Source organism: Theropithecus gelada, chromosome 11 (assembly GCF_003255815.1).
Source record: "Theropithecus gelada isolate Dixy chromosome 11, Tgel_1.0, whole genome shotgun sequence".
Lineage (NCBI taxonomy): Eukaryota > Metazoa > Chordata > Mammalia > Primates > Cercopithecidae > Theropithecus > Theropithecus gelada.
Window position 1 is genome coordinate 55,867,619 of NC_037679.1, and position 13,690 is coordinate 55,881,308.

At 36.9% G+C, this 13,690-nt stretch overlaps 1 protein-coding gene across 1 annotated transcript in view; it reads left to right on the forward strand.

The window, feature by feature from the left end:
• Window positions 1-13,690, forward strand: part of CFAP54 (cilia and flagella associated protein 54) — a 380,538-nt gene that overhangs the window by 147,830 nt on the left and 219,018 nt on the right. Inside the window, exons 34-36 of the mRNA XM_025402762.1 lie at window positions 2,114-2,256; window positions 4,062-4,243; window positions 5,792-6,019. Of these exons, the coding sequence (XP_025258547.1) occupies window positions 2,114-2,256; window positions 4,062-4,243; window positions 5,792-6,019 (553 nt within the window). The remainder of the gene's footprint in view (window positions 1-2,113; window positions 2,257-4,061; window positions 4,244-5,791; window positions 6,020-13,690) is intronic.

Consider the following 13,690-nt stretch of genomic DNA (forward strand, 5'->3'; position numbering starts at 1 on the left):
ACCACAATCTAGGGTGTATGAAAGAGAGTGGTGTGAAATAGTTAGAAAAGGAGGCTGGGACTAGATCATGGTGGGTCTTAAATGTCTATTAAATCTGAGCATTATTTTACATACAGTAGAAGATTATTGAGGGTTTTTGAGCAGGGCCATGATAAAAATGTCTCTGGCAGCAACTTACCAAGTAGATTGGAGGAAGGAAAGACTGGAGACAAGACATGAATTAGATGGTATTTATTTCAGTAATCCAGTGAGGAAAAAATGCAGGTTGAAACTCACAATCAACTTGGTCCCAGTTTCTGTTTCTCCAGATTTTGGTTAAACTCACTACCAAACTGAACCTTTGCAAAAATGTCTCCAGATAGACCATTTTCCTATGTGGGCTAGACCAGACTGGCATTTAAGAAGCAGTTAGTTTGCCTGACTGACTTTGAAGGCATTTGGCAAACGAAGCCCTTCAGAGGGCAATGACAGGGAAAACAGTTCAGAACAGATGGGCTTCCTTACCCTTCTCTGAATTCTGAGAAGTCACTGGGCTCCCAATTGTACATGACCCTTCGTGCATGATCACTTGGCAACACAATAACACAATGATCAAATTTGTGTCAGGATAACTTGGTGCTAACTTGGATTTTGTTAAATCTGTTAATATATACTCAGTATTTGTTATTATTTTATTTTCCATAAATTATTGGGGTACAGGTCGTATTTGATTACATGAGTAAGCACCCATCACTTGAGGAGTACTGCACCATATATGTTGTCTTTTAAACCTTACCCCCATCCCACTCTTCCCCCTAAGTCCCTAAAGTCCATTATATCATTCTTATGTCTTTGCATCCTCATAGCTTAGCTCCCACATACCAGTAAGAACATATGACAATAGTCTCCAATCTCATCCAGGTCATTGCAAATGTTATTAGTTCATTCCTTTCTATGGCTGAGTAGTGTTCCATCATATCTATCTATCTATCTATCTATCTATCTATCTATCTATCTATCTATCTATCTATCTATCTATCTATCTATCTATCTATCTCTATCTCTATCTATCAATCTATCTATCTGTCTGTCTGTCTGTCTGTCTATCTATCTATCTGTCTATCTCTCACAATCTCTTTATCCACTCGTTGATTGATGGACATTTGGGTCGGTTCCATGATTTTGCAATTGTGAATTGTGCTGCTATAAACATGCATGTGCAAGTTTCTTTTTTGAATAATGACTTATTTTCCTCTGGGTAGATAGCCAGTAGTGGGATTGCTGAATCAAATGGTAGTTCTACTTGAATCAGTGCTATTTCTTTTTTAAAATAAGGTCTAAGCGTTAAACAAACTTGCATCAAAAATAATGAATAATGAATATAAACTTTTTATTATTTTTGATGCAAGATTGTTTAATGCTTAGACCTTATTTTTAAAAAGAAACGACGGCCGGGTGCAGTGGCTCACGCCTGTAATCCCATTACTTTGGGAGGCCAAGGCGGGCGGATCATGAGGTCAGGAGATTGAGACCATCCCGGCTAACATGGTGAAACACTGTCTCTACTAAAAATACAAAAAATTAGCTGGGCATGGTTGTGGACGCCTGTAGTCCCAGCTACTCTGGAGGCTGAGGCAGGAGAATGGCATGAACCCAGGAGGCGGAGCTTGCAGTGAGCTGATATCACGCCACTGCACTCCAACCTGGGTGACAGAGGGAGACTCCGTCTCAAAAAAAACATAAGAAAAAAAAAAAAAGAAATGACCTTAATCATGGACACATTGCTCTATATAGTAATCATTGTCACTGAGTTCTGTTCAAATCAGGTGGTTTTAAGTTGAAATAAATTGTTCTTTCAGAGCTTACAGAGTGGGCACAGATATTTTTATTTCCATTTTCAAGGGCCCTTTCAGAGAAATATATATTGATGTTAAAATTCCTAAGAGCGAAATTACATTGTATAATTTTAAAAGTTAATGAAAACATGTTGGGCTTTGATTAAGTGCCAAAATCCTACATGATTTAAAATTTGGGAGTACTCACAAATGTTTTAAAATAAAAATAGATTGCATTTGACAGTTTTAATTCAATTTTGCTTATATTGTTTTTTAATGTGATTTTTCCCCCCTTGCAGTTTCCGATCATTTGATCCTAACATATTCTCACTGTATAATTCAGGAACAGTATTACCAACAAGAAAATTGACTGTAGAAAATTATAAAGCAATGCTTGATTTCCTCCTTACAGCCAAAAAAAGAAAGGCCAACTTACCATCAGGTAAAATAAACACGTTAGTTTATTATCAAGTTACTTCTAGATTTTTATTCACTAAACAACACAACACACATACACATCATGGACACACAAAGGTATACACACAGTTTTCCAGAGGACCAGCAATTTAGTTGAGTTTTGATATTTTGTAGGAGATTCTTGTTTGCTCTATTTTTAAAAATTTCTAGTTTTATGATATTACATATATTTGGAAATATCTATTTTGTATTTTAACCTTAGCCAATTTGATTGTTCAGCAAATATAATGTTTTAAATTAAATATTCGTAGCCTTTGGTGGTTCAAGATAGGTGAAGACTTTCTACAAACATACTCCTACAAGCAGGCACCCAAACTATCATGAAAGCTGATTTTGTATTCAGAGGAATCCACCATTGCCCTAGGATTTCCAGCCAGCATCTTTCAAGAAAGCTCCCTCTAAGATGAATGAAGCCTTGTTATCTAGTCAGGTGACAGGGGCCTCCAAAATGTAGAGACATGCAATGCAGGTAAACAGGGTTCTTTTTTTTTTTTTTTTTTGAGACAGAGTCTCGCACTATCACCTTGGCTGGAGTGCAGTGGCGATCTCGGCTCACTACAACCTCCGCCTCCTGAGTTAAAGCGATTCTCCTGCCTCAGCCTCCCAAGTAGCTGGGATTACAGGCGTGTGCCACCACGCCTGGCTAATTTTTTGTATTTTTAGTAAAGACGGGGTTTCACTATGTTGGCCAGGCTGGTCTTCAATTCCTGACCTTGTGATCCACTTGCCTCTGTCTCCCAAAGTGCTGGGATTATAGGTGTGAGCCACCATGCCTGGCCAAAAACAGGGTTCTTGATCAGGGTGCGCTCTGGAAACTGTAGTCCGACAAACCTGACTAATTCCCACACCCTTTTCCTGCAAAGATGGTAGAACCTGGACACTTTCTAACCAATGATATGGTTCATTTCACAAATAAAAATGTATTTCTAATACCTTTAGGCTCTGACAGACTCACTTATATAGACTTTTAGTAATGACATTTTAAGTGCTGTGGGATTTATTGCCAACTAGAGTTCTTGGTATGCCAGTTAACTGCCCCAGGAGTGTTAATTTATGTTTGAGGTACTTGGCATGCTTTCTGATTTCTTCTAGGATATAGATTAGACTTCACAGGTATGTGCATATCAACTATGTATAGTGAAGTATTCACTAGCCGTAGAGTCTGATTTTTGAATATAGATTGTTTCTTGAGTTTTTTTTTTTTTTTTTTTAAACTGGCTCTCTACCTAAGACCGACCATGAAATTGGCAATGAAATATTTTGCTACCGAGACTTACTCTCTAATGCAGGGTTCTAAGAGGAAGTTGGCGGCAGGAGAAAGCCTTCTTTTTTATGCCACACCAGCAGGGGAATGCATGACTGAGGTTGCTGCACTGCCTAACTCCAGAGGTGCAGCTCACTTTCTGATATATGTGTCTTAGGAATGGCCTGTTTGGGAGGAAATGAAAGGACAGTGGTATTTTCTATTGTTCCCTTCAAAAAACATGTACATTCCTACTTCTGCATTGTTCCTTTTGCCATCGACTTTGTCTGAATTGACGTTCTCTGTATTTGCCCATGTAGCTAAATCATGCCCATTCTTTAAGACCCAAATGTCTCCTTCTCTAGAAACTTTCCCTGGTTCATTGTATCTCTGATCATCTTGTCCTTTCTCGAAATTTGTGTACCATTTGTTACCTGAATTACTCATTTGATCCTTATCACCTACTGTGTTTTCTGGAACTTAATTCTATGTTTTTAATCATGTCGTATCTTACTTTTGTACTGTAGATGCTGAAGAATTTTCTACATTTATTAATTCCAAAATGAGTGATGAAAATATGTCCAAGATGCAAACAGTTTATGACTCAGACTCTCAATCAGGTTCTAGTGCTAAAGAAAAGGACCGAGGAGCAAATTTGTGTGTAATGGATCATTTTATGAAAATCTTTTTATACTGCAGGAGAGCAATGGTAATGCAATCTTTCTTGTTTGCAGTGTTGTAGACAGAAATTTCAGCCCATGAACTCGGGCGTGTAAGATACACTGTGTTTATTTTCTTACTATACATAATTTTAGTTGTGACTTTGAGACCTCATCTTGCTGGGTGAGCCTAAGTCACTTTTGAGGTGTACCTGCAGTGATACTGAGGGCATGTGTTTTCCAGTTGTCAGGCAGAGTGGGGAAGCTTCTTTAGTCATTGTCATCCATCCACCCGGAGCCCAGGTGGCCTTTGTCCCCGTTCATGCAGTTCCTATGAATATGCATGCACCTCTCTGCCGAGACTTGGGGTTCTCTCATAATGCAAGGGGTTCCTCTATGGGGACTTGATCTCTCTTGGGGGTACCATAGATCTCTCTCTTCTTTCTAGCACAGGGAAAGATCTTTCTAGGCTACAGGAGAACCCTGCCCCTGCCCCCAGTCTCCTTCTTCCCATTACTTCCATGTTCTCTCAAATGCTTTTCTTTCTTTTTCTTCTTAAATATTATATGAGACATGATTAAACCCAGAATTGGAATTGTTAGCTACAGAGAAATCAGTTTCTTGTTTTCATGGCAGGAAGGGCATATACTTTAAACTCCTCAAGAGGTAAGGAGAAATCTGTCCTTTCTAGATAAGAAAGGAAGACAGGTTCTCATATGCCCCATGGAGTGGACAGTGATTTTTACATAATGTAATGTAAACCTGGATCACCTGCTTTGACCATGAGCATTGAATCCTATCCTGGCCTCCAGCTTCAGGGCCCTGTAAGAACTGGTCCTGAACACCTTGCAGAACTCAGCTCCTCTTACTTTTGCTGTTGTTTAGCCCACTCCCATGGGTCAGCAGTCTTGAAAGCACTTAGTTTGTTCCATCCTCAGCCCTCAGTTTCACCTTGCTGTTCCCTGAGCCTCAAATGTTCTTCTCCACCCAACACCCTCACTGCCACTTTCACATGACTTGTTCAATATTCAGACGTTTGCTTAAATGCTACCTCATCAGAGAGGACTTCTTTCCTGACCACCTTGTCTAAAGCAAACTGTCCTGTCATGCTCTGTCAGGTTCAAACTCATTTCTGCTTTATTTTTCTTTATAAAACTTCTTATTGCTTGAAATTATGCTTTCATAGGTCTACTTTTCTAGTGTCTGTCTCCCGAAATGAACAGAAGCAGTGTGGGGGCAGACTCAGTTTCCCTTGCTCGCTGCTGAATTCCCAGCACCTAGAACAATGGGTTTTTGGAGTCAGATGACTCCAAGTCAGATGACCTTCAGCAAGTTATCAGTGCTGAACCCATGGCTCCATTTCCTCATCTGTAAATTGGGTAAAATACTGGTACCTAGTACACACTTACTTATGGAAATTTTTGTTCGAATTAAATGAGATAATACATATAATGGTGTCTAACTCATGTAAGTGACACTAACAAATGATGTTAGTTATTTTTACTACTGATGTATAATATTTGCAAAAAGATGAAGTTTGTTCAGAGATCTCTAACTTTTGGAACTTTGAGGTCTTTTAAATTTTGTGTTTGTCATAGGTTCTTGCTCATCGTGGTGGCTATTGGACTCTGCTTCAGAACTGCTGTCGGGCCTTATGGAACTTTACTCAGGAACTACAAATAATTCTTAAACAGGCAGTGGATCTTGATAAAACATTTCCTATTAGCCAAGATGGTTTCCTCTGCACCTCTGTTTTACCATTCTATTTGGGAGCAGAATTACTTATTGACATGTTAATACAACTACAAAATACCAATTCTATTAAGGTAAGGACAGTTTGGTAATTATTTTTATTATGTTCAGCTAAAAATATCATTGTACTGTGCATCTCAGTATAAGTAGAAACTGACATTTTTCTTGATTTCTCATTTGGTTTGTCTACATTTCATTTGCTTCTCATTATAATTTTGTTTACAATATATAACTCGCATTCATGTTAACTAGCAATAGCTTAGCCTGAAAATTTAGTTTGTTATAGGGAAGGGATAGTAACATTAACTGAACTCCAGCCCCTACATAAATTAGCCTTAATGCACTTAATCCTTATAACATTTTTTTTGCCAGATAAAGAAATAGATTCCAAGGAAGATCACGTGGCTTGAATAAAGATGTGATCGGTTGATCTTTATTCCACTGCCTCTCTGTCCTGTTCTATTATTCTGGTATGCTAGAATTTACAGCCATTTAACATTTATCACACTGTAGTTTAAAGCATGGAAATAAAATGGAAGTAATATAAATTGAATGTAACCTAAACACATTGAAGATTAGTAAACACATACACACGATGCACCATGAGGCTTATAACATTTCTAGAGGAAAATATTTGGCAATAGCAGAAAAGACAAAGAGGGCAAATTATTAAGGCTGTTACACTTTATATAAAGTGGCACAATATTAACTCTAAGTGATAAGGATGTATTTGATGATCCCTTGAGTAACTAGTAAAAAGGAGATATAGCTGAAAAGTCAATGAAGTAAAAGGGAAGACTCAGTAATGCTCAATTAAGTCAAAAGAAGGCAGGGAAGAAGGAACAGAAGAACACAAAACATGGGGCAAAGAGAAAACAAGTAGAAAACATTCACTCTAACTCAATAATATCAATAACTATATTTAATATAAGTGGATTAAAGATGCCAAATAAAGGGTAGAGATTGTCTGACTGGGTAAAAAAGCAAGACACATGTACCTGTCTACTAAGAGAAGCACTCTGAATATAAATAAACAGATAGATTGAAAATAAAAGTATGGAAAGAGATATACCATGAAAACAGTAAAGATAAAAAAGCTGATGAGTCTATATTATTAGACAAGGTAATATAAATCAAGGAGCAAATGAGAGATAAAGAGGGACATTTTGTGTTAAGAAGAGCATCAATTAATCAGGAAAACATACCAATCATAAATATGTATGCATCTGATAAGAAAAATTCAAAATACATTCTGGACATCCAAAGCTTGAAGAACTTCCTGGATGATAAACACATTGATGTGTCAGGAGGGTGACATGCACTGATTCCACAGGGAGAGGGCATGGAAGCTCTGTGTCAGGGACCCTCTCAGACTTCACCCCATGTACCTCTTCACTAGGCTGTTCCTGAGTTTTCTTTGTAATAAAACTGTACTTTAAGTACAGTGCTTTCAGTGAGTTCTGTGAGTCATTCTAGTGAATTATCAACTTGAAGGGGCTATGGAAATCCATGAATTTATAGCTGGTCGGTCAGAAGATTAGGTGACCGGAGATTTGTGGCTGGTATCTGAAGTGAGGGCAGTCTTATGGAGGCTGGAGCCCTTAAACCTGTGGAGTCTGATGCTAATTCTGGGTAGTTAATGTGAAAACTGTGGTACAGTAAACCCAGGTGGAATGGAAACAGAGCACAAGTGCACATGGTGTGTTCACCAAGATGGGTCATATGCAGAGGCAAAAATAAGTCTTCAAAAATGTAAGACTGAACTCTTGAAGAGTATGTTCTTTGATCATTACAGAATTAAATTATAAATGGATTGCCATAATATAGGAAGAAAAATCTCCAATTATCTGGAAATTAAATAATACAATTCCAAATATCCCGTGAGTCAAAGAAGAAAACATAAGAGAAATTAAAGAATATTTGAAACTAATAATAACACATCAAAATGTATGGCATTCAAATGAAGCAGGGCGTAGAGGGAAATTTATAGCTTTAAATGCTTAATAACATATAACATCAATTATCTAAGTGTTTATGTGTAGAAAAAGAAGAGCGAATTAAATCTAAACTAAAGAGAAGAAAGGAAATAATAAAAAGAAATAAAGGAATTTATAAGAGCAGAAATCAATTAGATAAATATAAAGCAAAAACAATAAAGTCAAAATTTGATCTTTTAAATTTAAAATTATTAAATCTAGTATACTCAGAAATACTGATGAAGAACAAAAGTGAGAAAAGCACAAATTACTCATATTAGTAGTGGAGGAGGGATATAACTACAAATCCTATAGATGTTAAAAAAAGGAAATATGATCAATTTTTGTTAACAAATTTGATAGGTCAAATGGACGTATTTATTGGAAAGCACAACTTAATCTGACACAAGAAGAAACAGAAAACATGAATTGCCCTAAATATACTAACAAACTTGACTTCATAATCAGAAACCTTCACATAAAGAAAATTCCAGACCCACAATATTTCTCTGGAAAATTTGAGCAAACACACGTGGAAGAAATAATAAATTTTATACCAATGATTTTTATTTGTGAAAATGTATGGGGTATATGAGAAAATTTGTTACATGTCTACAATGTGTTGTGATCAAGCCAGGGTATTCAGGGTGTCCATCACCCAAGTATAGTACATTTTTGTAAAGTACAGTCATCCTCCTCTATCAAACATTGCATTTATTCCTTTTATCTTACTGCTCCTTTAACTCACTTGTCTTCATCCTCTCCTCTCACCTTTAGCCCCCACCCTTCCCAGTCTTTGTTATCTACCTTTTCAGTGTTAACCTCCATATGCTTACATTTTTTTAGCTGCCACATATAAGTGAGAGCATGCAATATTTGTCTTTTTGTGTCTGGCTTATTTTACTTAATTTTTTTTTTTTTTAGAAATGAGACCAGCTTAATCCTAACAGATATCAACTAGAAAAGTGTGAACTAATATCCCTCATGAACATAGACACAAAACTTTTAAATGAAATGTTAGCAAATCAATTGTAGCAATATACAGAATATGCAAATGATGATATAATATATAAAATATATGCAAATGATGATCAAGTAGGGTTTATCCCAGAAATTAAGGCTAACATTTGAAAATCAATCAGGCCAGATGTGGTGGCTCATGCCTGTAATCCCAGCATTTTGGGAGGCCGAGGCAGGCAGATCACCTTTGGTCAGGAGTTCGAGATCAGCCTGACCAACATTCTTTTTTTTTTTTTTGAAAAAGCTGTAGGCTTTATTGAGCAGAGAGTGAAAGTACAAATCTTCCACACTATGGGAGGGGTCCTGAATGGGTAGCCAGAGTTAGATTATACGATTGCCTTTTAAACTCTTTAAAGTGGGAAATACATATAGCAGGAAGATGTTACCAGAATGAGAAACAAAGGCAGTAAATTATTTTGTGACATGTCTTAGATTTTGAGGAAAACCGGAATTGCAACTTAGGTTTTATCTACTTTATGACCTTGCAGCGGCATGGCAAAGGAGACAGGATCTTACAGGACTGTACAAAGTATGTTTGCAAGAAATTGAAATTGGGAGTATAGATAAGGTCCACTGGTCACAGAAAAATGGGCAGTTAACATTCCTATTACTTTAGTTTCGGGGGAGGGGGAAGGGAGAGAGGGAGAGAGGACACAGGGAAACTTACAGCAAAATTTTTGCTGTTTATAGCTTTCTTGGGGAAGAAAACACACGCACACATCCTGGTGTTAGGAATATTTTAAGCATATATCTTCAATATTATTCATCCAGGACTGAAGTAAGTCGTGATGCAGGAAATGAGTGAGTTTCACAGCTTTCTGAGCCCCTACTCGACCCAGGAAGCCCAGCTGGCACCTCCTCTCAGTCCCCCCTCTAAACAGGACTCCCAACTGCTGTTGGGAACTGGGTGGCACAGCCTGACCAACATTCTGAAACCTTGACTCTACTGAAAATACAAAATTAGCTGGGTGTAGTAGTGCATGCCAGTATTCCCAGCTACTCAGGAGGCTGAGGTAGGAGAATCACTTGAACCTAGGAGGCAGAGGTTGCAATGAACCAAGATCACGCCATTGCACTCCAGCCTGGGCAACAAGAGTGAACCTCCATCTCAAAAAAAAATTAATCAATATAATTCACCATATTAACAGGTGACATGGTTTGGCTGTGTCCCCACCCAAATTTTATCTTGAATTCCCACGTGTTGTGGGAGGGACCTGGTGGGAGGTAATTGAATCTTTCCCATGCTGTTCTCGTGAGAGTGAATAAGTCTCATGGGATCTGATGGTTCAATAAGGGGGAGTCTCCCTGCACAAGCTCTTTCTCTTTGCCTGCTGCCATCCATGTAAGATGTGACTTGCTCCTCCCTGCCTTCTGCCATGATTGTGAGGCCTCCCTAGCCATGTGTGAATATGTCTTTATCAGCAGCGTGAAAATGGACCAATACAACAGGATAAAGGAGAAAAAGTATATGGCCTTTGATGTAGATGCATCAAAAGCATTTGCAGACTTTAGTGTCTACTCATGTTAAAATCACTCAGCAAACGAGGAATGGATAATTTTTTCAAACTGATAAAAGAGTATTTACAGATAACATAATGCTTAATGGTGAAATGTTACGAACTTCTTTGTAAGAATGGGAACAAAGCAAGGACGTCGGCTCATAGCATTTTTATTCAACATCATGCCAGAAATCCTGGCCGGTGCGATTAGTCAAGATAAAGAAACAGAAGGCACACAGATTAGAAAGGAAGAAATACAACTGTTTTTATTTGTGAATAACATAATTTTTCACATAGAGAATTCTAACTCTTCAGTGTTCTACAAAGCAATGATTAGAACTGAAAAAAAAGTAGGATATAAGGTCAATATACAAAAATAAATTGTATTTCTGTATACTAGCAGAAAATAATGAGAAAATGAAAACTTAAAAATAATTTCATTTAAAATATCATCCAAAGTATCAGTATCTAGAAATATGTATAATTTACACAATATTTCTACATTGATAACTATAAGACATTACAAAAAATTAAAGAAGACTTAAATAAATGAAGAGATATATATTAATATCAATAAATCTATTATTCCCAATTTGATTTGTCAATTCAGTGAAATCTCAGTGAAAATTCCAATAGGCATTCTTTGGTGTATAAATTGACAATTCATTTTAAAATTTATAAGCAAATGCAAAAAAATGTGAATGGCCAAAAAAATTTTTTTAAAAGAACAAATTTGGAGGACTTACTATATATATATATGATATCAAGGCATACTAAAGCTACAGTAATTAAGAGAGTATAATACTGACCTAAAGAGAGAAATATATCAATGCAACAAATAAAGAATCTGAAAATAGACTCATACATACGATTTTTTTCCACCAAAGAAGTCAAAGCAGTTCAGAGGTTTCAAAAAGAAATGTCAACTCTAGGACCTAGATTGTTGCCTTTAAAAACCATGTATCACTAAAGGAAACAGGGCTTCTTTGGGAAAAAAAAATGCTTGACTGCCTTACCTCCTATATGAACTATATCTGAGGATGACCAAATAGTTGATGAAGGGGAATTTTTCTTTACAAAAGTATCCAAGTAATAAATGAAGAAAGGATGTTGGAATTAGAATTATTAGGTTTCTGTGATTCTTAATGAATGAATTGGAGGATCAAGAGCACCTAATGGAGTATACTTGCAAAAAACAGAAATCTAACTGGAATCAGATAGAATATTTACATTTATCCCACGATTTGTAGAAAATACAGTGGACAGAAGAACGTTTTAAGTGAAATTATGGTAATATCCTCAGTAAAATTCAGACTGTGGGAACTCTACAGAAAAACAATCTGATTTCTTTAACAAAAAAATTTAATAAAGGAGGAGATGAAATCTATAAATTAAAAAAGACAAGAGATATAACCAATTGCAGTGTTTGGACCTTATTTTAATCTAACTAACACACACAGTTAAAAAAATAAAGCTGTAAGGCAATAAGGAAAATAGAAACACTCTTCAGTGTAATTATTCAATAATGATTTAAAGGAACTTCTGCTAATGTCTTTTTTTAGGTAGGATTATAGTATTGTGGTTATGTTTTTGTAAAACTGATTTTTACTTTTTTAGAGATACATACTAAAATATTAATAGATTAATTCATATAATTTTGGGGATATAATTCAAAATAATGGGGTAAGTGGGTGTGTCCTAAGAGTTGATAATCATTGCAGCTGGTGGTGGGCACATGGGCTTCATTATATTACTTTCCCTACTTCTGTAAGTGTTGGTAATTTTCTTTAAGAAAAAGTTTTTAAAAAATCACACATGGCCCATACAAAATCTTCAAAACTTAAAAAGAGTCTGGCCTTACTGTGCCAGAATCCTCAATCTCCATATGCTATTTTGATCTCCAAATGTCAGTCTTGTTTATTTCTCAGTGTTGTTTATTTCTCAATATTGCCAAATTTAGGAGGTCAATAGATAATTCTCTTCCCCTGCTCCTCCCCTTTTGGATTGGGATCAACTGAGAGATGGGTGCTGAACAAGACAATTGAGATAAAATATCAGCTTTTTTTTTTTTTTTTTTTTTTTTTAACTGTGTTTCACTCTTGTTGCCCAGGCTGGAATGAAATGGCACAGTCTTGGCTCACCACAACCCCTGCCTCCCAGGTTCAGGCGATTCTCTTACCTCAGCCTCCTGAGTAGCTGGGATTACAGGCATGCGCCACCACGCCCTGCTAATTTTGTATTTTTAGTAGAGACAGGGTTTCTCCATGTTGGTCAGGCTGGTCTCGAACTCCCGACCTCAGTTGATCTGCCCGCCTCGGCCTGCCAAAATGCTGGGATTACAGGCGTGAGCCACCATGCCTGGCCCTCAGCTTCGTTGTTGATAAACACTATATTAGATAATGTAATAACTACAGAGGACTTCCCTGTCCTTCATCCCAGAAATAAAACATAGGCATGACTAACTGATAGCAGATCTGTGCTCCTAGAAGACTTACTGTAGAATCAGTGAATTACAAATATTGAACTCATAGCATAAATAAAATGTCAACTACTTTTTAAAAGTATGTCCCATGTGCTGGGCGCTATGCTGAGGAAGCAAATTCATGTAAGTCACTGGTGCTATACCTGCTATTCATACCTACACAGCCTGACTTCAGGTATGCATACTGCATTTCACAGCCAGATGACTTACAAAGTCTCTTCTAACTTCCGGGACTACAGCTCTTGTTAGAGGGGATGTTTATCCTCTACTTTTGTTGATGCTTCCCACTCGTGTATATAGGTTACTTTTAATGGTATTATTGGGATGGGAAGGCTGGACTTGAGTTACCCAACTGTTTTGGGCTGTAATCTGGCCCTTATATGGATCTAAGAGGCTTTGTTTTGCCTTAATAATTTCCAGAGGTCTACACAAATGTGTCAGGAACTCATAGGACATGAACACGACTGTTACATAGTAACTCTTTAGTCAAAAAGAGGGTCTCCTTGATGCTTTCATCCTCCATAGGTGTGACATTTGCATCTAGGAATGGACATATTATTGTATAAATTAATGAAGGTAACCAATGTATTAGGGGGCTTTGTTATGTGTTTATACTAAAGTCTGTTTTTCCCTAAAAATCTTACCATAATTGATTTCATATCCTTACTTAAATGGATAGTGACTGTATACCAAGAACTATAGACGGTAATCTGTGTTGTCCAATATGGTAAACATTAGCCATATGTGGCTATTTAAATTTAAACTCGA